The sequence below is a fragment of the Lonchura striata genome, chromosome 23 (assembly GCF_050655825.1).
Source record: "Lonchura striata isolate lonStrDom1 chromosome 23, ASM5065582v1, whole genome shotgun sequence".
Lineage (NCBI taxonomy): Eukaryota > Metazoa > Chordata > Aves > Passeriformes > Estrildidae > Lonchura > Lonchura striata.
In genome coordinates, this window is record NC_140725.1 from 5256529 (window position 1) to 5284487 (window position 27959).

At 49.9% G+C, this 27959-nt stretch overlaps 1 protein-coding gene across 2 annotated transcripts in view; it reads right to left on the reverse strand.

Moving 5' to 3' along the window:
* The window catches only part of GRIK3 (glutamate ionotropic receptor kainate type subunit 3), a 125839-nt gene that overhangs the window by 8530 nt on the left and 89350 nt on the right, over nt 1–27959 (reverse strand). For both annotated transcript variants that reach the window (XM_085559977.1, XM_021554851.4), the window contains exons 9-13: nt 27272–27385; nt 22635–22838; nt 13028–13251; nt 7209–7327; nt 4772–4989 (exon numbers count right to left, since the gene is read on the reverse strand). In XM_085559977.1, coding sequence (XP_085416103.1) covers nt 4772–4989; nt 7209–7327; nt 13028–13251; nt 22635–22838; nt 27272–27385 — 879 coding nt within the window. The remainder of the gene's footprint in view (nt 1–4771; nt 4990–7208; nt 7328–13027; nt 13252–22634; nt 22839–27271; nt 27386–27959) is intronic.

Here is a 27959-nt window from a genome sequence, read left to right on the forward strand (position 1 = left end):
GGATGTGCTGCTTTGACACTGCTCCTGCCCTGCCAGGGGTCGAGCACTCCTCCAGCTGGGGCACAGCTGGGAAAGGGCTGGCCAGGAGGATGGGGCTGCTGTCACTGTCCACCTGTGCCTAAAGAGAGCTGGGACAGAGATCCAGCTCAGGGCTGAGACCTCAGAGATCCAGCTCAGGGCTGAGACCTCAGAGATCCAGATCAGGGCTCAGACATCAGAGATCCAGCTCAGGGCTGAGACCTCAGAGATCCAGCTCAGGGCTGAGACCTCAGAGATCCAGATCAGGGCTGAGACCTCAGAGATCCAGATCAGGGCTCAGACATCAGAGATCCAGCTCAGGGCTCAGACCTCAGAGATCCAGCTCAGGGCTGAGACCCAGCAGGGAAGGGGAGCTGGGGGATCCCTCCGGGAGGAAGGGCAGGGTACTGGTGCAGCCAGGGCAGCTCACACCCAGCCCTGGTCTGGTCAGCTCTAAAACCTGATGAGAAAACTATTTTCCAAAGGAAAATTCCCCAGCTGTAATTTCCAGCACAGCCCTTACAGGTTGATGGTTTAGTACAGACCCAGAAGCAGCCATGAGAGAGATGTTGGGCATCAATCCCAAATTGCAGGAGCAGCGAGGGCAGGAGTGTCCCTGCTCCAGCTCACACCCAATTGAGCCACAGAATATGTTTTGTAGTTGAAGGAAAAGTTCATTTCTCCCCTTCCTCCTCTCAAATACTGTGGCCAAACTGCAAAAGCATTGCTTATTAATGGGAATTTGGGTGTTGTCAGCCATCTTGGTAGTAATTTAGTAATAAAGAATGCCTTAAATTGCATTTATTTTGATCATGTTTTTAATGCTTTCTTTATTTGTGTGTACATATTATTTTTCTGGACCCCTGATTTTACCAGAGTTTCACTTTAAAAACTGGGCTTACTTAGTGGACTGATCTGGTAGCTGCTGTGCTGTGGCTGGGTGCTAATTTCTTCTCAAGAGATTCACCATTTACTTTTATGGGCTTCTTAAAAGAAGCACAGCTCAGTTGGCTGTGGGTAGAGGGACCCTTCTGTGCCCTCACATCCTCTGGAGTCCCCCTCAGTGACAACTTTGCTGCCAAAGGCAGATGAGGAGGAGCTGCTTGGGTGCTCTGAAGCATTAAGATAAATGATCTGACACTGGCTTCTTCCTGGCAGAGAAGTTCCTGTGTCAGGAGCCCCGAGATGTTGGGAATGATGGAGATATTGCTAATTACCAAGGGCTGGTGCTGCAGCCGTGGCTCCCACGGCGGGGTCGAGTCTCACTCCTGCTCACACGAGTGGAGCTTCTCCTTGATTTATTCAGGATAAATAACACCAGAATCTGATCTGCTGTTGCTCTGCATCTTAATCAGCCCGTGTTAGTGCTAAATGAGATGTGTGTGTGAAAGCAGAGTGCCAGCCCCTCCGAAGGCAGCGATCGCAGCGGCGCCGAGAACGCCTCCGAGTTCATTCTTCAGAGTCACAGCTCAGAAGCCACCTTTAATAAGCAGTTCTGCAGGGCCAGTCACCCAAATCAATTAATGGAATCGTTTAGAGGAGCCCCTACGAGGCATCTTGCCAAGACATATACGCTTTTTTATCAGCCAAATTGGCAAGAAAGGAACTTTCAGGCTTAAGATTTTCAATTCCAGCCTGTATGAAAAAATAAATTGATTTCCACCGACTGAAGATACTTAGTCTTGAGGATTTAACATTTCTGTGTGGGTATCTGTGTACACACATACACACACACTCACAGCCAGACTCCAAACTGCACATGAGACCTGGCCTTCCATTCAGAGAGGCAGCATCCTCTGAAGGATGGGAAGGATTTATGAGTTATAATGAACTCTAGATGCTGTTCCTCAATTAATTGATCCATGTTTATTCCTGTAACTCAATCTGCATTGCCAGGGAGTAAACAGCTTCTCAAAACTTCTTTTAATGAAGTCAAAATGTGCCAATATGGTTGGGTAAAGCTCTTTCTTCTTCCCTCTCTTGGCTTGCTTGGCTGCATGGGGCCAAATTCTGTGGGAGCAGCATCCCTCGCTGTGAGGCTGTCCCAGAGGTGTCTTGGTTCCATTGGGACCTTCTGCAGTGTCCCTGGTGAGCTCTGCACAAGCCTGAGCACAGGTCAGTGCTTTGGGAACCATCTCATGGAACAGCATGCAAGGTGTCCACCTTCCTCTTCCTCCCGTTGTGCACCAAGATCAGGGTGGTGCTCTCCCCCTGGGATCCAGCGTGGACCAGGATGGGCTCTGACAGAGGGGCTGCAGGGCCCAGGGGTGCTCAGGGTGGTGTGTGCAGCTTGCAGCTGATTTAACAGGGAGAAATGAAGGAGCGAGACCCTGCTGTGAGGGGAAGGAATTTGGGGAGCAGCCACACAAAGAGCCAGGCAGAAATCTGGGCCAAATATAGCTAAATATACTAAATATATAGGTAATCCACTGAGCAGGTGAGATCCTCATTGGTGTGCTGCCATCAGCCTTTTGTCCCAGCAGTGACAGTGTGTTCAGAGCTGCTGGAGTGCTCTGGATGTGCAGGAGTGCTTCAGGAGCCCTGGATGGTGGAGGCTGTCTCTGCTGGAGAGGGCAGAGGGAGGGAGGGAAGCCAGGTGCTGTTCTTGCAGTGCCACCCATCTGAGGGAGGGTGGATCCTCAGCTGACACCTGGAGCTCCGTGCTGTGACACGGGGCACTGACAGAGCAGCTGAACCAACACCACCACAGGAATTACCCAGCTGAGAACAAAGACCTTGTTGGAAAAGGGAGAAACCCCTTCTCTCCCATGTCCCTCTGCACAGGGAGGACAAGTGAGCAGAGCATCCCACGTGGGAGCTCCCACTGCTCCAGTAATGGAAATGCTTGTCAGGAGGGACATCCCTGAGAATTCATCTCCATACAACAGCGATAATAAAAAGGAAAAGGAAAATACGCTGCATCAATAAACCATGCCAAGGCCGTTAGAAGCCTGAAGTATGATTCTGATGGATAATGATATGAAGCAATAAATATGCTGTGTCCTGATGATTGTTAAAAGAGACAGTTTCCTTTTATTCCCATATAAAACTCGTACTGGAAAGTGCAGTTAAAGCACACAGTTCCAGTCTGCCTTTCCCTACTGCCTCTTCCAGGGTTATATGGCTTTGGAAGACAAAACTACACATCTGCCTGTGCCATGGACAGAACTGCACGGACCAGCTCCATGGCAGGAGGCAAACTGGGCATTCCTAAAATTGTTAGAGCTCAAACCACCCCCTCTGTGTCTCTTTATGAACCTCTGCTGCTGCCTGTCAGAGTCAGGACACAGATCCAGGGAGGAGAGTGGCTTCTCTCAAGAGATCTTGTTGATCTCTCCCACCAGGCAGCAACTGGCAAAACCAGAGGAAACAGTCTCAAGCTACATCAGGGAAGGTTTAGGTTGGATATTAGGAAAAAAATTTTCACTGAAAGAATAATAAAATACTGGAATTGTCTTCCTGGGGAGGTGGTGGAATCACCATCTCTGGATATGTTTAAAAAAAGACTGGACTTGGCACTTGGTGCTATAGTCTAGTTGTGGTGTTAGGGCATGGGTTGGACTTGATGATCTTGGAGGTCTCTTCCAACCTCATTATTCTGTGATTCTGTGATTCTGTGATTCTCAGCCAGATCAGAGCCAGGAGAAGTGGCATGGGAACAATGCTCCCTCTATTATTCAGATCCAGCATATTGTCTTCCTTTAATGAGTCTTGCCAATTAAACCACGGAGGCCTCATCAAGCTGCCATCACCCCGTGCCTGCTCAATTCTTGCAGCACCAGGCACAAAGTGCTTGGTAAAGCCTGAACTGTGCTAGTCACATGTATTTTCTTCTGCATTAGGGTGGTGGAGGGGGAAGGAGGCGGAGGTGTGGGGGAGCCAGCTCCCACTCCTGAGCCAAAGCCTGGGATCTTCCTTTGGGCCTCTTTCCTTGCCAGGGTGATAATTCCTTAATCACCCCTCATTTCTATCCCTTTATTCTCTCTCTTTTCAGACTGGGTTTTTACAGGCCAGCAGTGGTTTTAAAGGTCATTTTACATCTCTCAGTTTCTTTCTATTTTTGAGGCTATGGTGGAATCTGACTGACTTCTGAATTTAATTATGCTTTAAATAGATGAAATTAATGCAATTGGATTGTGATGCACTGGTAGTATTACCTTGCCCTGAATCTCAGAGGTTAATAAAACTGGATTACATTGATATGAATACCTGAAGGACAAGAAAGATATTTCAGCTGTAAAAAATACAGGTCAGGGAGGGCACTTTGCAGCATCTGTCCAGCTGTGGGCTTCATTTGGGCTCTCCTCTGTCCCTGAAGGCTGGCAGGATCAGCCTGGGGGCTCCATGGGGCTGTGCTGGCAGAGGCAAGGAAGAAGCAGGATGGGTCAGATGTGGAAATTGGGAAGGGGCTTTAGGGAAAGAAAGGTTTTTCTGCAGGGCTTTAATACGAGCTGCACTTGGGCACATGCTACATTTTTGGGTGTCTGAGCCAATATTGGGTAGAGCCTGCAAAAATGTAAAATCAGTTTAATTTTGTATCTGTGACTTCAGTTAACTACAGGGAGGGGGATTTAACCTTGGTGGGACTCAGGTGAGTGACAGTCTCAGTCTGGGCAAGATGTGAGACTGAAAGAAGCTGAAAGAAGGAGCAGCAGGGGCGGCTTGGGAGGATTTTTGTCTTTGGATCTTGTCTTTGTCCTGGCTCCCGTTGGCATCTCTGCCTGGAAGGTAGAAAGCCTCTGCCTGGTCTCACCTTGAAGAAGGTCATGGTAGCTCCATCCTTCACTGCTCCATACTCTATTTTTGTCTGCTTTGCCAAGTCATCTGCCGAGTCGATGGGGGATTCCATCCTCTCCACCGTCAGGAAGGCCGCCAGGTTGGCCGTGTAGGACGAGATGATAATGAGGGTGAAGAACCACCATATGCCACCAATGATCCGTGTCGACAGGGCTTTGGGCATCAGCTCCGAGCCTGGGTGGGACAGGGGAAGGAGGGGAGAGGCAAGAGAGGAAAGAACCCATTTTATGTATCCATATGTGTGACAGGCACATTCTCTGGACAGACAGACAGAATTCTGTCTCCCAGGAGAAGCACAGGGAGGAGAAGAGAAAACAATCTTTATCTCTGCTCCTTTGTTCTCCCCATGTGCAATGTGGTGTGGAGATTGTTCACCTGCAGGGATGGCTGGGGTGGATTCTGGTGAAGTTGTTTGGGGTCAGTGACCAATGGATCCAGCTGGGTTGGACTCTCAGCAGAGTCACGAGTTTGAGTCAATAAGATGGGTAAGTAAGAAGTAAGTATGTAGAATAGGATAGTCTCTCTTTAAATGTATATTAATAAATATATTTTAATAAAGCTATCCTTCAACCTTCTGATCTGGAGCAGACATCATCATTTCTTCCCGCATCCAGGGTTTGTCGTATTTTCACTATACATATGTACATTTTATATACATACATACATATATATATATATATATATATATGTATATGTGATCAAGTTTCACTGTCAAAACTGTTACAGCTATGCAATTAAAGCCAACTGGTTTTGAGGCAAATTATCCAGACATCTTGCGTGCGAGGACATCAGTAGGGTTTTTGTAGCATTTGCAGAAAAACCCTCTTCCTTGATTACTGACCTTGGGTACAGTGCCCAATTTACAGGAAACATCCAAACTGAAGTAATTAACTGGGCTGCTTTTATGAGATTTAAATAGCAAGCTATTTATGAACTTTTATGAGTGTTTTGTTCTGCCATTTAAAAAGGGCTTTGCTTTTATACAGATTATTTTCAAAAGACTCACTCTGGGGAGTGTGTTCAAATACACAAGGTTTTTAAAAAAATCAAACACCAAGAGAAAGGAACTATCAGGGTCCAGGGCTTTGAATGCCAGTCAGAAGTGGGGAAGCAGGAGACGTTACAGCATAAAAGGTGTAGTGGGTCTGGAATGACTTTTATTGAGCAGACACGAAGGGCTAAATGGGTTGTGCTATTTTTGTAATCACCCAAAACACCTTTTAAAGCCAGGCAAGAGCTTTGGGTTTGAAACAGCTGTGCTCAGAGGATTTATCAGCCTGGAAAGTGCAACAAAAATTGGGCTTTGCAAAGCAATTTTAGGCAGTGTGGCATCAAAGCAGAGCATGGGGTGTAGTTTTCCTCCCTTCAGAGTGCAGCAAGGAGACACCAGGAAGAGGAGGAGTCCCAGATATTGAGGGTGCTTTGGTTCTCCTCAAGATTCTGCTTCTTCCCTCTCCCATCTCCGGCCCTTTGATGCATTGGATGCTGTGACATCAGTCTGGCTTTGAAATATTTTTCTTCTCAGATGCAGAATTGAGTTAAAAAGAATATAGCTCTTTTCATTTATCAGCATCTGATAAGAGGGATGATTCATCCTGCTAAACCCTCTTGCTGGGAACTGTCACTGTCCATGAGGGCAGCTGAGATCCAGGAGGAATCTCTATTACAGGCAGCAGTGGAGCTCAGAGCAGGAGCTCCGTGCCTGCCACTGAGCCAAGGCTGTGCTTCTTTTGCTCTCTGGATATAACCACTGATACACGGTAAATTAAAGTGTGACAAATGTTTGACATTTTCCACTTATTTCTATTCCTGGATTTTCTGCAATTAGATCGCAGCTGAATTTTGTTCCTTATTCAGAGCTGCTCCCAAGCTCCCCCCCCGCTGCCTTCTGAACAGATTGATTCTATTCACTGCATCTCTCTATTCCATTCACACACAGGGATGTAATCCCATCCCTATCCCATTTCGGAGGTCCCTGTGACCGTGGTGGCTCACACCAGTGCCACTGACAGCTCTCCCGAGGGGCTGCTGGGCACAGGCTCCCAGGGCAGCTCCTCATATTGCCCAGGCTGGAGGAGCTTCAGGACATCTCACACTGCTCAGAACGGCCAGGGGAGGGTAAAAGTGGGGATGGAGCACAGGGCAAGGCACCCTGTGTGCTGGAAAAGTTGATTTAGAACAGAGAGAGAGCCAGGTCAGAGAGCTTGAAACTGAACAAATGGTTCGAATTAACAGAAATAGGAATTTGCAGAGTCTGTGGGATGTGGGGGAATGAAGCAGCTGAGGGAAATAAAGGCAGTGCTCCTCCTTGGAGCTGCAGGGGCCAGGAAGTGCTGGGAGGTTGCATCCAAAACAAATTTTCAATTTAAAAATTGCAAAATTGCTGCCCCTACCTTGCTGCATCAGCGCTCCCATCCCGAACCAGAAGCTGTTCAGGAGGGTGAAGTTGTTCTCCACGATGTCCGAGCCCGGGTTGCAGGGGTGGGCGTCGTACCACTCGTATGGGCTGAACCTGCAGCACACAGGGAAACCAGAGTGTGGAAAAGCCAGTCACTTGGTTTTTAAACATTTTTAAAAGTTTGATATTAAGAAAATGGTTATAAAAATAGTAACACAATCAGAGTAATAAAATTTAGAGTTAGGACAATTACAAGGCAATAAAAAGCAAAGGATTACGGACGTCTGGATGCTCTCGGACACTCAGTCATGACAAACATCCCTTGTGAACAAAAGAATAACCTTAAAAGCAACAGCCTGTTGCATATTCATATATCTCATACATGATGCATAAATTCCTTGCAAATTAAGAACTTTTCTGGTTTTTGTCAACTTCTTCTCCTTAATCCTAGTGAAAAGACGGAGAGAAGGTGGAAGAATGTTTGTCTTTTCTGATAAGGAGGCTGTAACATTTTATGGCCCCCTTCACTGACATCTCTGTGTGAAGACTTCCTTGATTATCTCATCTTATTGCTTGAGCTTGTAACAAATCCTACATGGCAGAGTTTCTATTTTAACATTATGTTCTAACCTAAAACTATATTTAACACACTACTTAAGAGAATTAATACAGCATAACTTTCTAACATTACACATATAATATTCATTGTAACATTTGCGAAAAGCCAATCATAAAATATGCATTTTTCACACAGAGCTTGTCAGGGTGCCTTGGAGTGCCCTAGAACAGAGGTTAGTCAAGATTAAGAGAATAAGAATATTTATTAAAGTATTTATTAAGGCCTTCAATAGATGCACCCTGGGCAGTCAAAGCCTCCCAGAGACTACACCCAAGCAGGGTCACGAATTTTTCTGACAGATCTAAGTTTGGTCCATTTACATGTCAGGAGTTAATCCTCCAATTACAGCTTCAGGTAATGAAGTCAAATATTCCATTTGATCCCCCTGTTTCACTTTTGTTTGTACTTTTCAGGACCTGAGGCTGTAGGGTGTTCTTGGATCTAAGGTCTAGAATGATTGTTTTGTTTGACCAAAATGTGAAGACAGTTAACTAACACTTTATATGGAGTTATGCACTAATGCAGCCCAGGATTTGAAAAATATAAAGGCCAAAATCTTACGGCATCAGTTAGTTAGGATGTGGCAGGACAAGACTCTAAAGGAACTGGAAAAAAGGAGTCTCAATGCCTGTGGTGCTGCTGTGCAGGGGCTGCTGAGCCTCTGGTGCAGAGCTTTATAGAGAAAAAGGCAAATTCAGCCCAAGTCACCCACACAGCTATACATCTGTGTCCTGCATTCTGGAGAGCAGACACCTGGGAAGCCAAGTCCTCCTGAGGTGTCTCAGGTGGCTTCCCCAGAGCCTTTGGTCACTTTGGATCATCTTATCACTACTGTGTCCTACAACAGCACCTGGAGCACGTGATGGTGGGATGGGATGGGATGGGATGGGATGGGATGGGATGGGATGGGATGGGATAGGGTCCAGACATGTAACCTCTTGTATGTAACAGTTCAAAAACATGAGAAGGAATGGCATTTTTGATTGACTAAGGAGAAGCCTTGGTCATTCTGCAGCAACAGCAAGGACAAACTGGTATTTCAGGAGATTCTCCCACCAATGCACATGGGAATCAGGAATTTAGGTCACTGAGAAGTAGAGCTTCCACCATCCTGACAAGCAGGAGTTTGGCCCAGTCAGGGCACTGGCTGGAATGTGGTGGCAGTTTGCTGTGGATTGTGGATGCCACTTTGCCCTGTGGTGGAAACTTATTCCCTGTGGGGATGAATTTCCATGGATAGCCCTGCAATTCCTGAGAAAGACTGAGGGAATTTCCTGGGAATATCTCTGCAGATTCTGCCCAAGATTGGCAGGCAAGCACTGCTGGGAATGAGCTCATTTAGCCAGGATCTGGGGAGGATGCTAAACAGGAGAGATGTTAATATTTTTAGAGCTGTTTATTTACATTTTCTGAGAGTCCCAAATTTTGTAGAGATTAAATTAAAAACATAATTGGTATAATTGCTTTTGAACCAGGCATTAATTATCATCTCCGCTTCCTTCTGGAATCCCTGGAGATTCACAACAGCCCCTTCTCAAAGCCCAGCCCACAGCCTCTGTCAGGAGATGTTTCCCTCTGTAATTCCCCACCAGATGCGCCACCACCCAAGGAGAGGGTTCATGGCTCCATTCCAGGGGCGGCCTCGCTCAGACAGTTGGGTTTGTTTGGAGAAGGGTCCCAGCTCTCTGCCAGGAGCCTCCTGGCACTGGGACCTGCCCTGGGCACGTGTCAGTGCAGACTGTGGTCCTGGCACACGACCGGAGCAGCGCCGAGCACGGGAGGGGTCTGGGGGAAAACCATCCCTGAGATGGACAAGGCACAGCCCACGGCTCTTGTGGGTTCAGAAAAGATTTCCCTGGGTACAGCTGTGCCAATTTGCTTCTGTTTTCCACCTTCAAAGTACAGTCCAATGATCTCTCTGCTCCTCCCTGGTTTATCTCACCTTCCCATAGCTGGGACTGTTCCCTGGGCAGGGTTTGGGGTGTGGAAACACAGGTCCTGCTCAGGCTGCACCCTGACATTGCTGCTTGTTTATCCAGGGGATGGTTGGGCTGTCCTTGCTGCTCACCCTCCTCTGCTCTCTAAATCAGAGGAAATCAGGAAGGAAACAAGCACCAGGCTGAACCTGGCTTTATGTGCTGCTTATTCCTTGGAACTTGCTATAGATTCCCACCACAGGTGGATGAAGGACGGTGTCTTGGTCCTTTCTTGCGGCTAAAGTCAGAGTTCAGGAATTAGATTAAAACTTCCTTGGGCTGACAATGGAAGACTATGAAAAGGAAAGGGAATGGGTAAGATCAATGAGCCTGGCAAGATGACATGCTAGAGAACTTCAAGGTCTGAGCAAAAACCTACTGGTGCATCTCAAATGACAGAGAAATATTCAGAAATCTGCAAAGCAGCAACAGCCTCCAGTGCTTGAGCAGAGAAACCATTGGTGGAAGCAAGAGGTAATGAAGGAAGGAGGGAGAGGAGCTCGTTGACCCCATCGAGCCAGAGCTCAAATCAATGGGGGAACTCAGGATTCTCTGTGGCTGGCTCCCCTCATCCTCCATGCACTGTGGGCTCTGAGAATATTTCATCAAAAACTAGGATCATTCTGTCTCTTTTGGCTTTTTGGGTGGGAAATCGAAGCATTCTGAAGAAGTTTAAAAGATCCAACACAAAATACTTTTGAGTCTAAATTGCATCTCCAGAGAAATTTTCAATGGATGTCCCAGACCTCGCTGCAATTAGGATGGAGATTAAACCCACCCACCCTGCCACGCAGCCAGAGGGGTTTGGTGTAATTTGGAGGCTGTGTGAGCCTGAGAAAAGGTGCCAGCCTGGCAGCAGAGCCCCCAGACACAGCATCCCACGGAGCTGTGGGGACAGCCAGTGTTGGTGGCTCTCTGGGGGCTGGCTGGGAGCAGGGACTCCATCGATAGCGAAGAAAGGCTGATTAAAATGACAGATGGACCAAATCCATCCTTTGCCTGCCTCTAAATACTTCCTGAGTCTGTTTTAAGTGGCATTGACCTATGGTTATGGGCATGAGCAGAGGGCTCTGGTGCCTAGTTCAGAAGAGTCATGTCTCTGAATTAAGGTTTTTCTATTTTGATTGTGGTTTTCTTCTGAGAATTGGATTTCAGAGGCCTTGCTGGGGTCAAAAGCAGATATTGTTTCCATTACTTCTGAATGCAATAAATACTTTCCCTGTGAAATCTTTTGCCTTCCATCTCTATGTGTTAAAAGACCAGTCCTGCAGAATTTTAATTACCCCGAGTACTTGGTGTTTGAAGGAAGAGAATGACAGAAGAAATGTCGGGAGCAAAACGTGAAAAAGAAACTGAAATTGCAATATTTTATGTGTTGAATTTAGTCCAAAAAATAGCCTGATAGGGAAAAATTGTTCTATCACATCATAATTGATGTGATGGAGTGAGATGCTGAGGGTCATTTCAGAATAAAACCCGAGACAAAGCCACAGTTCTTCAGGTTTTCATCCCTCAACATCAGCCAAAAACCAAGGCTGGGTAATCCCTGTTTGTGCAAAGCAGTGACTGAGGGACTTTCACATCAGGGCCTGTCCCAGCATTTCCTTCAGCCCTTCTGCAGCGTTTCACGTGCAGATACAATTTGCACATTTAACATGCTTTGAAAGCAGGATCTGGAGAATTTGGGTCGGATCTGATCATTATGAGCTGGGAAAAATAAGCTGCTAAATGTAAAATTGTGTTTGAGTTGTGACTGCAGGGCCCACGAGCAGGCTGGTGCCTGGTGCCATCCAAGCCAAGGGCTCTGTAGGAGCAGAGCCCACCCAGCTGTGCCCACCTGGATGGCAGGGACACACAGCCAAGGGCTTTCCATCAGCCACCACGGGATTTTCCTTCTCCTGGTTACCTTGGGGAAGCCAAGGGGAGAGTCTTGTGCTGCTGAGAGCACCTGGTTATCCCCGACACACTTGGGTGAGGAGGCACAGCAAAGACAAGGCAGGAGGGCAATTGCAGCTGAAATCTGGGTCAGGGAGGGTCCTTCACGTCCTCTGAGAGAAAAACAAATGTCCAGCTCTGCCCCTGTGCAGAGGAGGGGTCAGAGGGTGTACCTGCCTCAGCATGCATGTTTAACACACTGTGAAAGTGGGGTCTGGGCAATCTGGGCTGGATGTGGCCATTAGGAACAGGAAAAAACCAAGCTCCTATTGTGAACACTGCAGGTGCTCACAGCACTCATGCCCAGCTCACTCTGCTGTTCTGTGTAATTAGGATATGACAGAGTAAATGCAGGAAATCTGCTCTAAATGCCCCCCTGGACTGAGGGATGCTGAAAATTGCAGATTTGTTGTACCATCAGGGTTAATGGAGTCTGCTTGCTCCAGCTCTGTATCTGGTCTTTCCTTTGTCTCAGGTCAATGGATGAGGGAGGAAGGTTTCTGATGGATGCTCCCAGGAAGGTGTAGCACAGCAGACCTTGGGTTAGAATGTCTGCATGGACCCCTAAACCAAAACAGGGAGGGTTCTGAAATCCCCAGTGGTATAAATTCAACTGGAAATAATGAGAAATTAACATCAAACTGCAGAGTGGGCTGAGGAATCTTTCCTGGACATGGTGTTTATGCAAAATATTCCATCGAGGGCTGTGTGTGGTCATGGAGGGCACCTGCCTGCAGGAGAGGGAAGCTGCTTTGTTTTGATTTGAAAAGGTGGGATCATGGATTGAGAGCAACCCTGGACTGTATCTCATCAAAGGCCCTGCGGAATTAACAAGTCATGCAAATGTATGCAAATTCTGCCTTTAAACATAGAGGATTTAAACATGCTAATTAGATGCATATTAATTTTGTAAACAGACACATTGTCTGATCCGTAGCAACGGCTTCTCCACTCTTTTGATATAGGGAAGGGTTTGTGTTTGTGTGAGCTTTACTGGTGGAGGATCAGGGACAGAAGTGGGAAATGGACGGGGAGATGGGAGCTCAGGTCCCAGCAGAGGCTGGGAAGGAGCAGTAAGGATGAATGGACAATGATGCAGAGACACTTCTCTTCATACAGCAGGAGGTGCAGACAAGATGGAAAGGCTGCAAAACTTTGGAAACCTTAAAATTCTTTCATGCTGTGAGTGTGTGAAAGCGAGCAGCCGGCCCATGGTGATGGAGCAGAGGGGAGCTCAGGGGTGACAAGGGTTTGATGCTGCAGCTGCCAGCAGGGACCCCTTACCTGGCTATGACAAAGAGCACACAGCTGACCCCCAGGTAGGCGAGCAGGATGTACATCCAGATGTCGGGAGAGAGAGGGTTGAGGAAGGAGAACACGCTGGGGTTGGTCCCATTGGGCTTCCTGTAGAGGATGCTGACCCCCAGGGTCATGAAGGGCTTGGAGAAGTCGATGGCTTTCTCCCTGACGTGAGTGATGGTCAGAGGAGCCACGGCCAGGTCAGCTTTCTGCAAAGAGCACAGAGGGAGGGGACACAGGCAGGGAGAAAGGAGGAGTTACAAACCGAGGTGTTTCCATCCCCTTGGAGACACCACAGCTCTCACACAGCAGAAATAGGCCAAAAACCCCCAAAGAGCAGCCCTGGGGTTCCCCCCTGCTGCTGCACACCTGGTACACAATCGCTGTGAAATACAGAAGCTGGGGGTACAGTGTTTGCTGTGAAATACAGATGTTGGGGGTATAATGCTCACTGTAAAATACAGCACAACCAAATGGAGGTGTTACAGCCTCTGCAGCTTCTGCCTCGATGCCACGAACTCTTCTGAAATGGTCAGAAAAATCAGATTTTACAGAGTTCTAGAGTGCCAGTGACCCTTGTCTTGCTTGCTCCTCACCACAAGACTCTATTAGAGCGAGTAGGCTGTGTGCAGACCCTGCTGTTGGCAGCAGTGGTTTGTTGTTGCTGCTGTTGTTGTCCTTCCTTTCATTTGTTGTTGTCCTGCCTTTCACGCTGATGCAGGAGGAGAGGAGGGTGTGGATGGAGCTGCAGGGAGCCATGCTGTGGCAGCGTGAGGTGGAAGGTTCAATTTCTTTCCCCTCAGTCATTCCATGACACAACTTGAGAGGCTCAGTCCCGGGCAGGAGCGCTCGGTGCCTGCTCGGGAGGGAGGTGTGGAGGTGAGACCCTCTGAGGAAACACTATTTAATGATGGACTCCTCAGCCCATCCTGCTGGAGTGCTCTGAGCCCCGTGAAGAATTTCAGCTGAGCATGTTCTTTATCCTGACAGCTTCTACGAACTGTGTTTCTTTCTATTATTTCTGTTATTTACTAATTTGTGTGTTAATTCAGCGAGCAACCACGTTCACTCTCTGTTGGTTAAGTGCTGCATTCGTTCCTCTCACAGCCAGGTTCTTAAAAGCCACAAGTAAACACATCCAAGCTTTCCTCAATATCACCCTCCTTGCCTGAGCTTTGCAAATCATTCTTTGAGACTGTGAACTTCCAAAGAAACATAGACACATAAATTACAGCTCTGAAGTTGAGCAGAACCACCCCCCATGCCAGGAGCCTGGACGAGATTTATTTAACATCTGGTTCTGAAAATTAAAATTCTAAATTACCCACGAGTGATAATTACCTAGAGATACAGTAGATTTGTCATTATTCATGGACTTTAAATCAACACTGGCTGGAACATACTTTGCTTCAGCAGGAACTGGGGGTTCACTGTAGGAACCAGAGCAGATCCCTGGCCTGTGCTGGGGGTAAAGGTTGTACTAAAAATTTCATTTGACCTTGCCAATCTGTGATGAAAGTCAGTGCAATATTTATAAATAGAGGAATCTAGGTCCTTTACAACAGGAAGACTCTCTCCATGAGCTTCTGAGCATTTACGTGTGTGTGTGTGTGTGTGTGTGTGTGTGTGTGTGTGTGTGTGTTTGTAAGGGACCCCTCTCCAACGAATGCAGCCTTAAAACTCCTGAACAGAGGCCTTCAGGAATTATGTAACAAGGGTAAAAATGATGTGTTTTTGTTCTAATGTGGCTCTCCAGCTGCCAACCCTGGTTGGTTTCCTTTCCTTCTCACTTTTCAAATGGAAATACATTTTTATATCATCCTGGTTCAGGAAGAGCTCATTTCAGTCACTGGCACTTGTCAAAACCTGTGGAAAATGGGAACAATATTTTCCCAGCGAGCCCATTGTGCCAGCTGTGGTTGTGGTGACATGGACAGAAGCTGAAAGGGTTGGAAGTGGCACTGGTGGCTGCCCAGCCTGAGCTGGGGATGTTCTGCATCCTGGGGACCATCCTGGCAGGTTTGGAGCTTGGCTGCTCCCACCACCTTACAGCACACCTGGAAATTTTGGCTTAGGGCTCCGCACAGTCACAAGGCAGAAATGGCAAAAGAAATGCAGCGTTTTCCCTCCTCCATCACTTCTGTGTGGGTGTCCTGACTCACCAGGGAAAGGCAAGGAAGATGTTGAAGGATTTGGCTATGGGTTTTTCTGAAGGAGGGAGCAAATGTTCTATGGCCAGAGCTTGCTGGCAATGGCCAGGCTGAGGGATCCTCGGCCAAATTTGTCAGAATGATACAGTGAGCTAAAGAACAGCCTGGAGTTTGTGCTTTGCCACAGAAAATGAAAAGAGAGAAATCTGCATGGATGCCCAGAGATCCAACTGCTTTTAACACAGAAATAAAATTTTATTGTGTGGCTCCAGCAGCTCCTGTGATGTGCTCCCAGCCCTGTGTCCTTGCAGGGAATGTCACATTCAGGCAGGACAGAGCATGGATTCTGGAGCCTGGGCTAGGGTGTGTCCTGAGCAATTAGAGGCAGCACAGGGCTGCACTTCCATATCCTTTTTATCGATGCAGATTTTTCTGAAGGTGGCCTCTAATTAAGGGTTTGCTGACAGAGAGGATCTAAATCAAACCCACCAAGGGTGAAGCTTTGATTTGTCGTGCTCTGACATTCCAAACTGGGCAGTCAATTACCAGACTGGCTGCTTCCTTTACTCAGCCCTGGCTCTTGAGCTGCTGCAGTCAGGTGGGTTTTATTAAAGATGGGGAATTAGAGCAAGTGCCAGTGGCTTTAAGACCCTTGTCCAGAAAAACCACTTAAGCCTGCACCTCTGTTTTACTGGAGCTCACACGTCTTCCAAGTCTTGTGCCTGTTCTTAAGTGTTCTGCTGAATTTAGGCCAAAAAGATGAATTCTGCCAAAGCAGCTACACATCAAACACAGACACTTCTCCAACACACCTCCAAGGGTTTGGATCTCCTCATTCACCCAGTTCCAGCATTTCACTTGGCTGGAACAGCTGTGAGTTCACGGGGCGTTCAGCACAGGGATGATTGTGTTTGCTGCAGAGATATTCGGCTTTCATCAGAACATGCCAAGTCTTATCTCCAAGTTCTCAGTTATCAGGGAGATGTGGCCTGTGGGTCAGGACAGCTCCTGTACAGCTCTGGTCACTGTGGGAATCCTGCAGTGCCCAACCTCAGCCAGAGCCAACCTGCAGACAGTGGCTGGTCATGGAGGAGCCCACCAACAGCATAAGCACCAAGATAAATATTTATTCAGGAAAATAAGCTGCCTCTGTGCTTATTTTGCCAGTCTGCGTTAAGTATTTACATAAACTAATCATGTGTGTGTTGCCTGAGAGACAGAAATAGTGTGTGTGTTTTACTGATTTAATTGTTACCCAGCTCTGGCACTGTCATCCCTCTGTCTCTCTGTGAGAGCTGTGGGAGTGCTCTGGGAGAGCCCAGTGCCTGCCCAGGGCCAGGGAAGCATTGGCTTGGGGCAGGGATGCTCAAGGAGAGTGGGGTCAGTGCAAACTGTCTGAGCCTGAGCTGCTCCTGCAACCTCAACCCTAATTTAGACATCATTTTTGTCAATGGATTTATTAAATAGCAGGGTGAACTAAGAACAGATGTTGCCAGGAAAAGCCTAGCTGTGAGCTGAAGGGGAGGAATGAGGGCCACGAGGTCCTGTTGGGGTTTTTCTAATCTTCACTTTAAGAAAGATCTCCAGAGTTGGAACCATCATTAATTGCACCTGAGGGATGTGAAGGTTGGGGGATTCTGGTGAGAGTGGCACTGCTGGAGGATTCTGGTGAGAAACAAGCCCTACCCTATGATTCCTGGCAGCCACAGGGGACAGGGACACCTGCTGAGCACACAGAGAACCCGGGGCTCCCAATACACACATCCTTCACCTGGATCCCTGAGTATGACCCAGTCATGAATCCACCCAACAGTGACCTGAGCACAAAAGGAAAAGCTCTTCTGGTTTATTTCCACCCTGTCCCCAACACTCAGGTCCTGCACTGTCTAAAAAAAGGTGGAGAACACTTCATCCCATTAAATTGTTTTCCTCTATCCCTGGCCCCAGTTCATGATACGTGAGATAAAACATCCATCAGTGCAGGAGCATTAACGGGGAGCTGGCAGTGTGGTGCAATATGTATTTCTGCCAAAATTTACTGTCAGAAAATGCCCACTTATTGTGGAATTGTTAAATCAGCTGTCAGGAATCGTCCCTAAAGATGGATATTACGAGTCCTCTACAGTTACTATTGGCAGGGATTTCCATTAGAAACCCCAGGATTTACCACATCTCTTTTATTCCCACCTGAAGTTTCAGATGGAATGGCAATGTGATGTGCGCTGTCGCAGCAGAAGACAAGTTTTATTTGTGAACAAGTTTGTGCAAAATGTCCAGAACAACTCATTCTGCTGGTTTTATGGGATTATGCCCACAGACAATAGGGAAGATTTGCAGGCATTTCTTTGCCAGACAACTGGAATTTATAAATCAGAACGGATGGGCCACGGTGTGCAGTGGAGCTTTGCCTGTATCAGTAATAATTTCTATGAATAAACATCAATAGCAGTTCGCTGTTGCTGAAAGGAGGAGGTTTGGCAGTTGTCAGGTTCCCTGTTTGTTGTGAATAAAGGGCTCAGGAGCTTCTGTGCATCACCTGGGCTCCCCAGACCTCCCTGAATACCTGAGTTCAGCTCTCGTGGCCCTTCTGATCAAGGCTCCTCTGCGGGAATGGCCAGAGGGGTGACAATAAGCAGTAGACTGAGGTTACTTCTCCAGGGAATGAACTGAACTCCTCAAAATGGGGACTTTTTGTGCTGAGGATGAGCAGCAGATGAAAGGCAGCGGGGCAGGGCTGTTGCATTCAGCTGCATGAGGCTGTTGTCTCTGGATCTGCTGCTGGGGACCTGTCGGACACAGGGTCGTGCTGTGGCTGCTCTGATTGCTGTTGCTTTTCCTGTTTATGCTTAAGGCCAGATAGAAACACAGGGATTTTACAAAGGATCATAGCCCGAGGCATCCCTGCCTGTGGCCAGGCACGTCTGGATCAGAGAGAGCAGAGGGGGAGGATTTGTGACTGCATCAGTGCTCACTGTGTAAACACCTGTCCCAGCACGTGATTTACCTTTGGGGTGCCAGCTTTTGGGGATTTACCCCCTTGGTGGCAGCACCTTTGTGAAACGTAAATTTTAAGGAATTTAGAGATTTTAGAGGAGCTAAGATTTTAGTTAGAGATAAGCCTTACTAGAGTTAATTAAAATAAATGAGTAGGCCTTGATAAAGTTAGGAGTTAGTAGTTAACTAATAATTAATTGCTTGTCAGCACAATGTTTAGTTAGCTGGGTTTATAATGAAGAATACAGATTGACAAATAGCTTTTAGGAACATCAGACAATTGTGGCCTCCTCTGTTCTGACACCAACTGAAGACAAGGAATGGGAGTTCTACCAAGAGTTCATTTGTCAGATTGGCATTGAAAAGGTAGAAAGGTCAGAAGGAGGAAGACTTCATTGACTTCCTCATTTTGGGACCACTCCCCATGAAAGGGACACCGACCCATTTCAAGGAACAAACCACACATGCTGAATGGCTTTTGGAGTGATCAGCATACGAAGTGTGGAATGGGATGTACCAAAATGATGAATATGTATCTGTATTTTGGGTATTCAAAACTTGTATGGGTAAAAACACTCTGCAATCACCTGGAAGCTGTGGTGTGGATTTGGGAGCGATCCCACATACAATAAACACACTTTTTCTAACTTTAAACTGTTAGAGAGTTTTTGTCCGTCACAGTTGGATATCAGTACTAGATCAATATCCATATTTTTTTAATAAATCACTTGTCCCCCAGACGCTGCTGTCATGCACCTACCCCCACCCAGCTCCTCTGAGGGGCATCTCCAGCCCACTGAAGGCCACCCCAGGGGACAGGTGTCCCTTGCTCTGCCCATCTCCTCCTCTCTGAATTTCAGCTCAGCTCAGGCTGAGTTGGCTGATTCCTGGTCCGCAGAATCTGCTGCTTCCACAGCTCCCAGGCCCTCTGAGCAACAATAATCACCATTTTAGCCTCTCACCTCACCCCTGGAGCACCCCCTGCTCTGCACAGGTCATTGAGGGAGCTCACACCAGCTCAGCCCACCTGTGTCACAGCTGTCCAAGGGGCCTGAGTGTGTTTTCAGCAATGCAATGGCTTTGTGCACTGAATTAATCCTGATCTGGGTATTTGGCCCTCACAAAATCCTGCCTGCTTTATGCTCCCAGCTGAACGATTCCAATTTGTTTATGAGAAGGAGAGATGCTGGAAACACAGAGGAAAGCCAGCTCAGATATCAAACTCTGGGCAGCCCTGTTTTCATCACTACAACTTGGTTTGAATGCTGTCTCTAACAGTTCTCCTCCTGGGTGTGAAATTAGCTCGATGTGGCCTGTTGCAGTGTCCATGGGTTGTGCCTTTCCCCACGCCAGGGGAAGATGCTGCTGAGGAAGGGCCCATCTGGCTGCAATTTCACTTTGGAAGGCTTTACATAAACGCTGCTATAAAAAGCAATGGCATGCAGATAAAGGAACTAATGGCTTCATGAGGGGCCTGGGCAGTGTCCCTGCAGGCACATGCTCAGCCATGCAGGACAGAGCACAGAGCTGCATCTCAGTGTTAGGAACACTACTTGCAAGAAGAGGAGGTTTGGCCCTTCCCTGCTGCTGTGTGTTGATTTGCTTTTTAGGTAGTTACCCAAGAAGTACTACAATGCAGGTTTGACCATGAATTTTGTGTTATTTAATGAGATGGCTCCTCAAAACTCCTTCTTATCTATCTCAGTTAGCTGACCACAGCTTTGGGAATGCCTGAAACCTCCTGAGAGCCTTGTGGCATCTTGCAGGACACTGGAACTGACATGGTTTGAGCAGAATGACTGTCTGGCTTCTATTCCCTTGGGAAGAATTTGCTCCTTGTGAGCCCTGCAGTGCAGTGGAAGAGCTCCAGAGGCTGCTCCCAGCAGGGAATGAGCTCCAGAGCCCATTCCCAGCAGTGAGAGAGCTCCAGAGGCTGATCCCAGCAGTGAGAGAGCTCCAGAGGCTGATCCCAGCAGTGAGAGAGCTCCAGAGCCCATTCCCAGCAGTGGGAGGGTTCCAGAGGCTGCTCCCATCAGGGAATGAGCTCCAGAGGCTGCTCCCAGCAGGGAATGAGCTCCAAAGGCTGCTCCCAGCAGTGAGAGAGCTCCAGAGGCTGCTCCCAGCAGGGAATGAGTTCCAGAGGCTGCTCCCAGCAGGGAATGAGCTCCAGAGGCTGCTCCCAGCAGGGAATGAGTTCCAGAAGCCACTCCCTGCAGGCAATGAGCTCCAGAAGCTGCTCCCAGCAGCGAGGCTGGGCAGAGGAGCCGTGTCCCGGCGGGCACTGCCTGGGGCACAGCTGCCACTCGGTGTCAGCTCTGATCTGTGTCACACACATCACTCGGAGCAGCAGAGCTTCCACTGGGACACTGCTGCTCATCTACCTTGGCAGGGCTGTTGTGTAAGAGGCTCTAAAATCTGTGTTTGAGCTGCACGGAGTTTTCCAGAAGGAAAAGCACCAAGGCAGGTTTGCAGAGCTCCCCCATGAGATGGAGTCCTGCTCCCCAGGGCTGTCCTTGCCTGCCCTTGCTGCTCCTGCTCCCTGGGCCAGGCCAGCCGAGGGCTGCAGGACAATAAGCAGTAGACTGAGCACGAACTGATTAAGTGTCACTTTGTCCCTATACAGGAACATAATCATATCATCTGCATTTTACAGAAGGAGGAAGCAGTGCACAGAAGCAACTTGTCCAATGTCATTTAGGGCAGAGAAGGCAGATCTGGAAGCCCAGCACAGCTCCTGAGCCACTCATCAGTCCCAGCCAGTGCTTGACTCTCCACACATCCCAGTGACTCACCCAGCAAACTCATTCTTCTCCCATGAATGGTAAGAGCATCACAGCTCTACAGGGGATTATTTTTGTGTCTCTGCTGCTTAGGCTGTGGATTCAGAATGTAGCCAGGACCTGGAGGTGGTCAAGTGCTGCCCCACTTGAGCAGAACACTCAGGAGGAGAGCTCTCTGCACTGCCTGCGCTGCTGCCCGTGCTGCAGAGAGCAGGGCTTCTTTTTGTCCTTAGCTTTCCTTCCAGAGGCCTTCTCTGGGAATCAGATATTCATAAAAACACCAGCTTTTCTCACCTCCATAACTGGGCCCTTGGGATCGCAGGATGTGCTGGAGGCAAGATATCTAATTAGGAAAGTGAGCAACCCCTGGCCGCGAGTGGCGGTTCCAGACGCGGCGACGCTTTGGCGGCTGTGGGAGCAAAGCTGCTGCTGCCAGAGGTTCCCTGGGGCTTAATGGGCTTCTGGAAGTGGCCACGGAAGGAGAAACACAGCTGCTGTGTGGCACAGGGAGCTCCGTGTCCCAGGAGATTTTAGAGAATAAGTTGCTCTTATAGAAAATAAAAAATGAAACTGTCCAGTGCACACCTGCTCCTGCAGCCTGGGTATCTCCTCAGGGCTGGGCTGTATCTGGGACAGGCCTGGGGTCCCCAGGCTGCATTGGTGCTGTGCTGTGGGAATCCAGGGCTTCCCTCTGGCTGCCCTGGCAGGTCTGGGACCCTGGCAGGGGTCAGAAACCCCCATGGACAGAGCCCCCAGAGACACTGGCTGTGATCTCTGGCCATGGAAAAGAGTTTTCAATCTTACAGGATGAATTACAAGCTCTGAGTGTTTGATATGAGTCATAATTAAGTGTGGCACGGGTGCAAAAGTAAAATTTTAGGATTCTAGATGAGGGGTCCAAAGGGGACAAGATGGAGGAAATTGGGTGTGCCTTGTCCTTTTTCTCCTTCTTCATGCCCTCCATGTTTCACTGTGGTGTTGGCATTTTTCTGTTGGTTCAGGCTGGGGACACACTGTCCAACGTAGGTGACAGATATTGGCACGTTCTTGTAAATCCAGCCCGGGGAGTTTCTGGTATTTAATGTTTGTAACATCCCACTGAGGGCAGAGCCCCACACGCTGCCCTGCAGGACAGAGCTGGGCAGGGCAGCAGAACATGTGAGAGATCAACAGAATAAACAACCTGGAAACCAGCACAGACCAATTATGGCTTCTGCTTTGGCAGCGGGTCTGACAGAGACTTTCTACAATCTCAGAATTATTTAAATACCACAAATTCCATCACTGTGCCCTTGCCTGTGTTTGTCCTCGGGGCTGAGAGCAGCTGATGGTGCCAGCCCAGGACAGCCCACGTGCCCTGGGCCCAGGGGAAACCTCTGCCCTCCACACACCCACTGTGGGACAGGCTGTGCCTGGAGCCACAGAGCCCATCTCTCTGCTGGGAGAACCCTTTTCAGGAATTAAATTAATATTTGGAAGGCTGAGGAACAGGGATATTCTGGCAACCCATGTGACAAAGAGCCAGGTGGGGTCAGGAGCTCACTGTGGCTATTCTGGACCAGTGAGAAATGGCACCTGCCCCACCCCAGAGAGACAGATGTCCCACCCAGGGACATCTCCAGGGACAGCCTGGGCAGCCTGGCACAGCCAGCCCACAGGCTCACTCACGTGGTCGATGAGCTCCTTGATCATGCCATTCCACTGCCCCTTCTCATCCTGGGCCCCGTATTTGCCGTCCTCCACCAGGCGGATCTCGTAGGAGAAGCCCAGGATGATGGCCAGCTCCTTCAGGAGGTCGATGCAGTAGCCCTCGAAGCGGTCATTCCCAAACAGGGCCGTGTCGGACTTACGGAACATGACAAAGGGCTCCTCCTGCTCAGGGAAAGCAAAAAATCCCAGTTCAGGGTCAGCTGGAGGCAAGGCCACCTCTGCAGGTCAGCCCCAGCCACCAGGCACCGGCTCTCCAGGCAGGGCTGGCACTGTGACATGTTGGGAATAAATTAACTTTGCACAGCGCATCAGCTAATTAGCAACCTTGTTTACCCCACAAAATTTAATTTTGTCTCTTCTGAGCAGCCAACTGTTTTCCATTTGGTAGGATTTCAGGGAGAAAAAGAACCATTTCATGCTCTGAAAATGAAGTGTTAGAAACAGTAAAAGAGGGGGAGGACGAACTCAGCTCCGCGCCCTGCACACGGTCCCTGCCATTCACCACAGCGAGCGGGGGGCTGGTGGGTGAGATTCAGAGTGAGGGAGGTGAGGCCACCCCAAAACCTCCCCAAAACTGAGCTCCCTGGTGCTCCTCTGTGCTGGCACTACCTGATGGACACTGCCCTGCTACAGCCCAGGGAAACTTGGTGCTGTGTGCTGCCTGGGAGAGCTGGGGGTGTGTGACCCACAGCAGAGCTGAGCTCCAGCACAGGACACAGGAGCTACAGCAGTGACCTGTGGATCCCTCCCCTGCAGCAGGTGAAGTCACACAGCGAATTTCAGCATCCTTTGGTGCCTCTCAGGCTTGGGCAGCCACTGAGGATGAGGAACATTGGGGAGCCTGAGGGAAAAACGTGTGGAGGACAGATGGAAATGGAAAATGTGGTGGGCAGCAGGCAAGAGCTGGAAGGCAAGAGGAGGTGAGGTACCTCCAGCGAGTCCCTGGCTCAAATTCGGGGTGTCTGCAGGGCTCCTGTCCTTGCTGTGGGGTGTCCAGAGAGGGAAGGTGAGGGAGGCAAAATCACAGAGGCTTTGTGCTGGCCCTCTGTGATTTTGCCCAGGCACAGGGGGCTTGAAGAGGTGGGAGGGCAGGGCATTGAATCCCTGCCTGCTTTGGTGGGGTGCTCCGAGGAGGGGGCTCAGGTGGGGCTGCTGGTGCTTGTCACTGCCCACCTGCCATCCCCCAGCTCTGCCCTGGGGCTCTGTGCTCCCACAGAGGGGCAGGGGTGCTCCATGGGCCCAGCAGCGGGGTCAGGAGGGGACGTGGCAGCACACCAAGCCCCATTTGCAGAGCCCCAAAGCCCAGCTGATCACATCACGCCCATGGAGCTCAGCTTGGCACGCGCAGCTCGGCTCCATCCCGGCTCCCCCGCCGCCTCCTCGGCTTTCTGCTCTGGAATTAGTGCTTTGTTTGTGAATCAGCTGAATCTATGGATCTCGATATAAATACGCCGGCTCCAGAGCAGCCATAAAGCACTATTAATTTTGGGAAGCGCTGTAGGGATTACATACATATTTAACAGCCGAAGCACTGAACATTAGGACGCCACTCGCTTCGGTAATGTATCTCCAGGTCTCAAACATTTCCTAGGGGGTAATTCTGAACTCTGTGAACCACTTATTCACGGACTATTTCACAATTTATTACTGAAAATAGCCAGACATCCAATTCACAAGCTCTCTCAGTTTGCTAATCGATTTCTCAGTGAAGGTGCCCTCAATTTCATAACTTCACAGTTCCCATATTGCTTGGGGAGAGCGGCACTGGCTGCTGGGGTAATATTTCTCTTCCAACAAGTCCCTGCAATATGAGCAAAAGGGGAAAAAATAGCCTTTCATGCTTTTTCTTTTAAAGGCTCCTCCTATGTCTCTTCTCTCATCATTTACAGCAGTGCAGAACTACAAAGGGGTGTTGCAAATGCAAATAACATCTAGGGTTGTATTTCATGCTTCAGACTCCAGCATACGCAGTGGAATTACTGCAGAACTCAGGTCTGAGCACATTCCCTCCTCCCCTGGGCACAGGGATCCAGGACAGTTCTGGTTCCAAGGTGGGAGCCCCTTGGCACGTGTGCAGGCCCATGGAGTGGCACAATTAATGGGAACTGATATCACCCCGTGCCTTATGTAATTTGTACGTGCTCACAGAGCTGGAGATGGAAATGCTGCCTCAAAAAAGCCAGTCAAAGGCAGAAGGCTGACAGTCCCCTCCTGGCTCCATTGTTTTCATGATGCCCTGGCCTTGGAGGGATGGTGGGAACCACAGCCTGGACCCAGACAATTCTACAGCCATGGCAGTGTTTAATGGGAAAAATGCCATGTGGTGGAGGGGAAGTTTGTTAGGAGTGGCTGATTTGCAAGGAGAGCTACTGCAACATCTGTCTTTGGCTTATGTTCTTCTTCCACCTTGCTAAGCCCTTGTTGGGGCTGTCCTGGAGCTCAGCACAGTGTCACAGAGCTGTCCTGGGGCTCAGAGGGTGTCACAGAGCTGTCCTGGGGCTCAGCAGGGTGTCACAGGGCTATCCTGGGGCTCAGCACAGTGTCACAGGGCTGTCCTGGGGCTCAGAGGGTGTCACAGGGCTGTCCTGGGCCTCAGCACAGTGTCACAGAGCTGTCCTGGGGCTCAGCACAGTGTCACAGGGCTGTCCTGGGGAAAGCACAGTGTCACAGAGCTATTCTGGGGCTCAGCACATTGTCACAGAGCTGTCCTGGGGCTCAGCACAGTGTCACAGAGCTGTTCTGGGGCTCAGAGGGTGTCACAGAGCTGTCCTGGGGCTCAGCACAGTGTCACAGAGCTGTCCTGGGGCTCCGAGGGTGTCACAGAGCTGTCCTGGAGCTCAGCACAGTGTCACAGGGCTGTCCTGGGGCTCAGCACATTGTCACAGGGCTGTCCTGGGGCTCAGAGGGTGTCACAGGGCTGTCCTGGGCCTCAGCACAGTGTCACAGGGCTGTCCTGGGGCTCAGCACATTGTCACAGGGCTGTCCTGGGGCTCAGCACAGTGTCACAGGGCTGTCCTGGGGCTCAGCACATTGTCACAGGGCTGTCCTGGGGCTCAGAGGGTGTCACAGAGCTGTCCTGGGGCTCAGCACAGTGTCACAGGGCTGTCCTGGGGCTCAGCACAGTGTCACAGGGCTGTCCTGGGGCTCAGCACGGTGTCACAGGGCTGTCCTGGGGCTCAGCACAGTGTCACAGAGCTGTCCTGGGGCTCAGCACAGTGTCACAGGGCTGTCCTGGGGCTCAGAGGGTGTCACAGAGCTGTCCTGGGGCTCAGCAGGGTGTCACAGGGCTGTCCTGGGGAAAGCACAGTGCCACAGAGCTATTCTGGGGCTCAGCACAGTGTCACAGGGCTGTCCTGGGGCTCAGCACAGTGTCACAGAGCTGTCCTGGGGCTCAGAGGGTGTCACAGGGCTGTCCCAGGGCTCAGCACAGTGTCACAGAGCTGTTCTAGGGCTCAGCACAGTGTCACAGGGCTATCCTGGGGCTCAGCACAGTGTCACAGAGCTGTCCTGGGGCTCAGCAGGGTGTCACAGGGCTATCCTGGGGCTCAGCACAGTGTCACAGGGCTGTCCTGGGGCTCAGAGGGTGTCACAGAGCTGTCCTGGGGTTCAGCACAGTGTCACAGAGCTGTCCTGGGGCTCAGCACAGTGTCACAGGGCTGTCCTGGGGAAAGCACAGTGCCACAGAGCTATTCTGGGGCTCAGCACAGTGTCACAGGGCTGTCCTGGGGCTCAGCACAGTGTCACAGAGCTGTCCTGGGGCTCAGAGGGTGTCACAGGGCTGTCCCAGGGCTCAGCACAGTGTCACAGAGCTGTTCTAGGGCTCAGCACAGTGTCACAGGGCTGTCCTGGGGTTCAGCACAGTGTCACAGGGCTGTCCTGGGGCTCAGCACAGTGTCACAGGGCTGTCCTGGGGCTCAGCACGGTGTCACAGAGCTGTCCTGGGGATAAGGACAGTGTCACAGAGCTGTCCTGGAGCTCAGCACAGTGTCACAGAGCTGTCCTGGGGCTCAGCACAGTGTCACAGGGCTGTCCTGGGGCTCAGCAGGGTGTCACAGAGCTGTCCTGGAGCTCAGCACATGCCAGTCCCCTGTGCCCTTTGGCATGCAGAGAACAGGGTGAGTTCTCTGCCCATCCCTCCAGCATGCTGGCATCAGCAGGGGATGGGCCCTTGGCACAGTGGGACTCTGCAGCACAGGGACAAGGGACAGGGACCTGGCTGGGCAGAGGAAGCAGAAGAGCTCAGGCAGGATGAGCAGGAGCTTCCTGGGCAGGAGAAGCACCTGCAGGGACAGGAGCAGGGCTGGGCAGCTGAAGAGGAGGAATTTGGCCAGGACCAGCATCTGTGGTTCCCACTGGCCTGTGCCAGCCTTGCTGGCCACCACATGGGGACTGGCAGCCTGCTCAGGCGTGGTGGATTGGGGGTGTTGCAGGTCACTCTGTGCAGGGGCACGGGTGCCCCGTGAGCCCTGCCCACGATCAGGACCTCTTCCAGCAGAGCTGCACTGGGGTGCTGTGAGCTTTCAGAGACACTGGATATCCCTGGGACAGCCCTGGGGCTGGTGGGGAAGGACAGTGGCAGGCTGGCAGTCCCCTACCAGCACCGTGGTGACAATCAGAGATCTGTTGCTCAGCGAGTCCGTGACGTTGGGCCCTCGTCCTTTGGAGATTTCCGTGATGTTCAAACCATCAGAAGGGCTCCATGCTCCAACCTGAAAGGAAGCAAAGCAGCACAGTGAACCCCCATGTCCACTGCCTCAATCCCTACCTGCATTCCTTAATCCCTACCTTGCGTTCCTCACAGCATCCTACTGGCCTGGAAAAGGGAACTTCTTTTGTCTGCAGCAGACAGCAGCAAAACTAGAATTACCATGAATTAACCCTCCAGCTGCAGGTTAGTGCAGTGGCACATGTGGCACGTGTTCCACGGTCCCTGTGCTGCTGCAGTGGATGAAGACTGTGGGGACTGGAATTTAGGGGCTGAATGAATGAACAATTTGCAAAGGCACCGCATAGAGCAACAATCAAACCACACTAAAGAGTCAAATCTGGGCAAGGATAAAGCACAGCTAAAGAAAAATAACCACAAATCTGAGTCCATTTGCTTTCTTTTCCATTTCCCCACCAATTTGCTTTGGTGGGGAGGATTAAAAGTGGCTCGACCAGCTCTGCAGATCCCTGCCAGGGACCATTCCTGCTCTCTGTGCCGTGGCAAATCAGCTGGAGGTTTCTAACACATCTTTGGCAGGGCCCCGGGCCCCCTTTGGGAAATCCCTGCAATGGGGG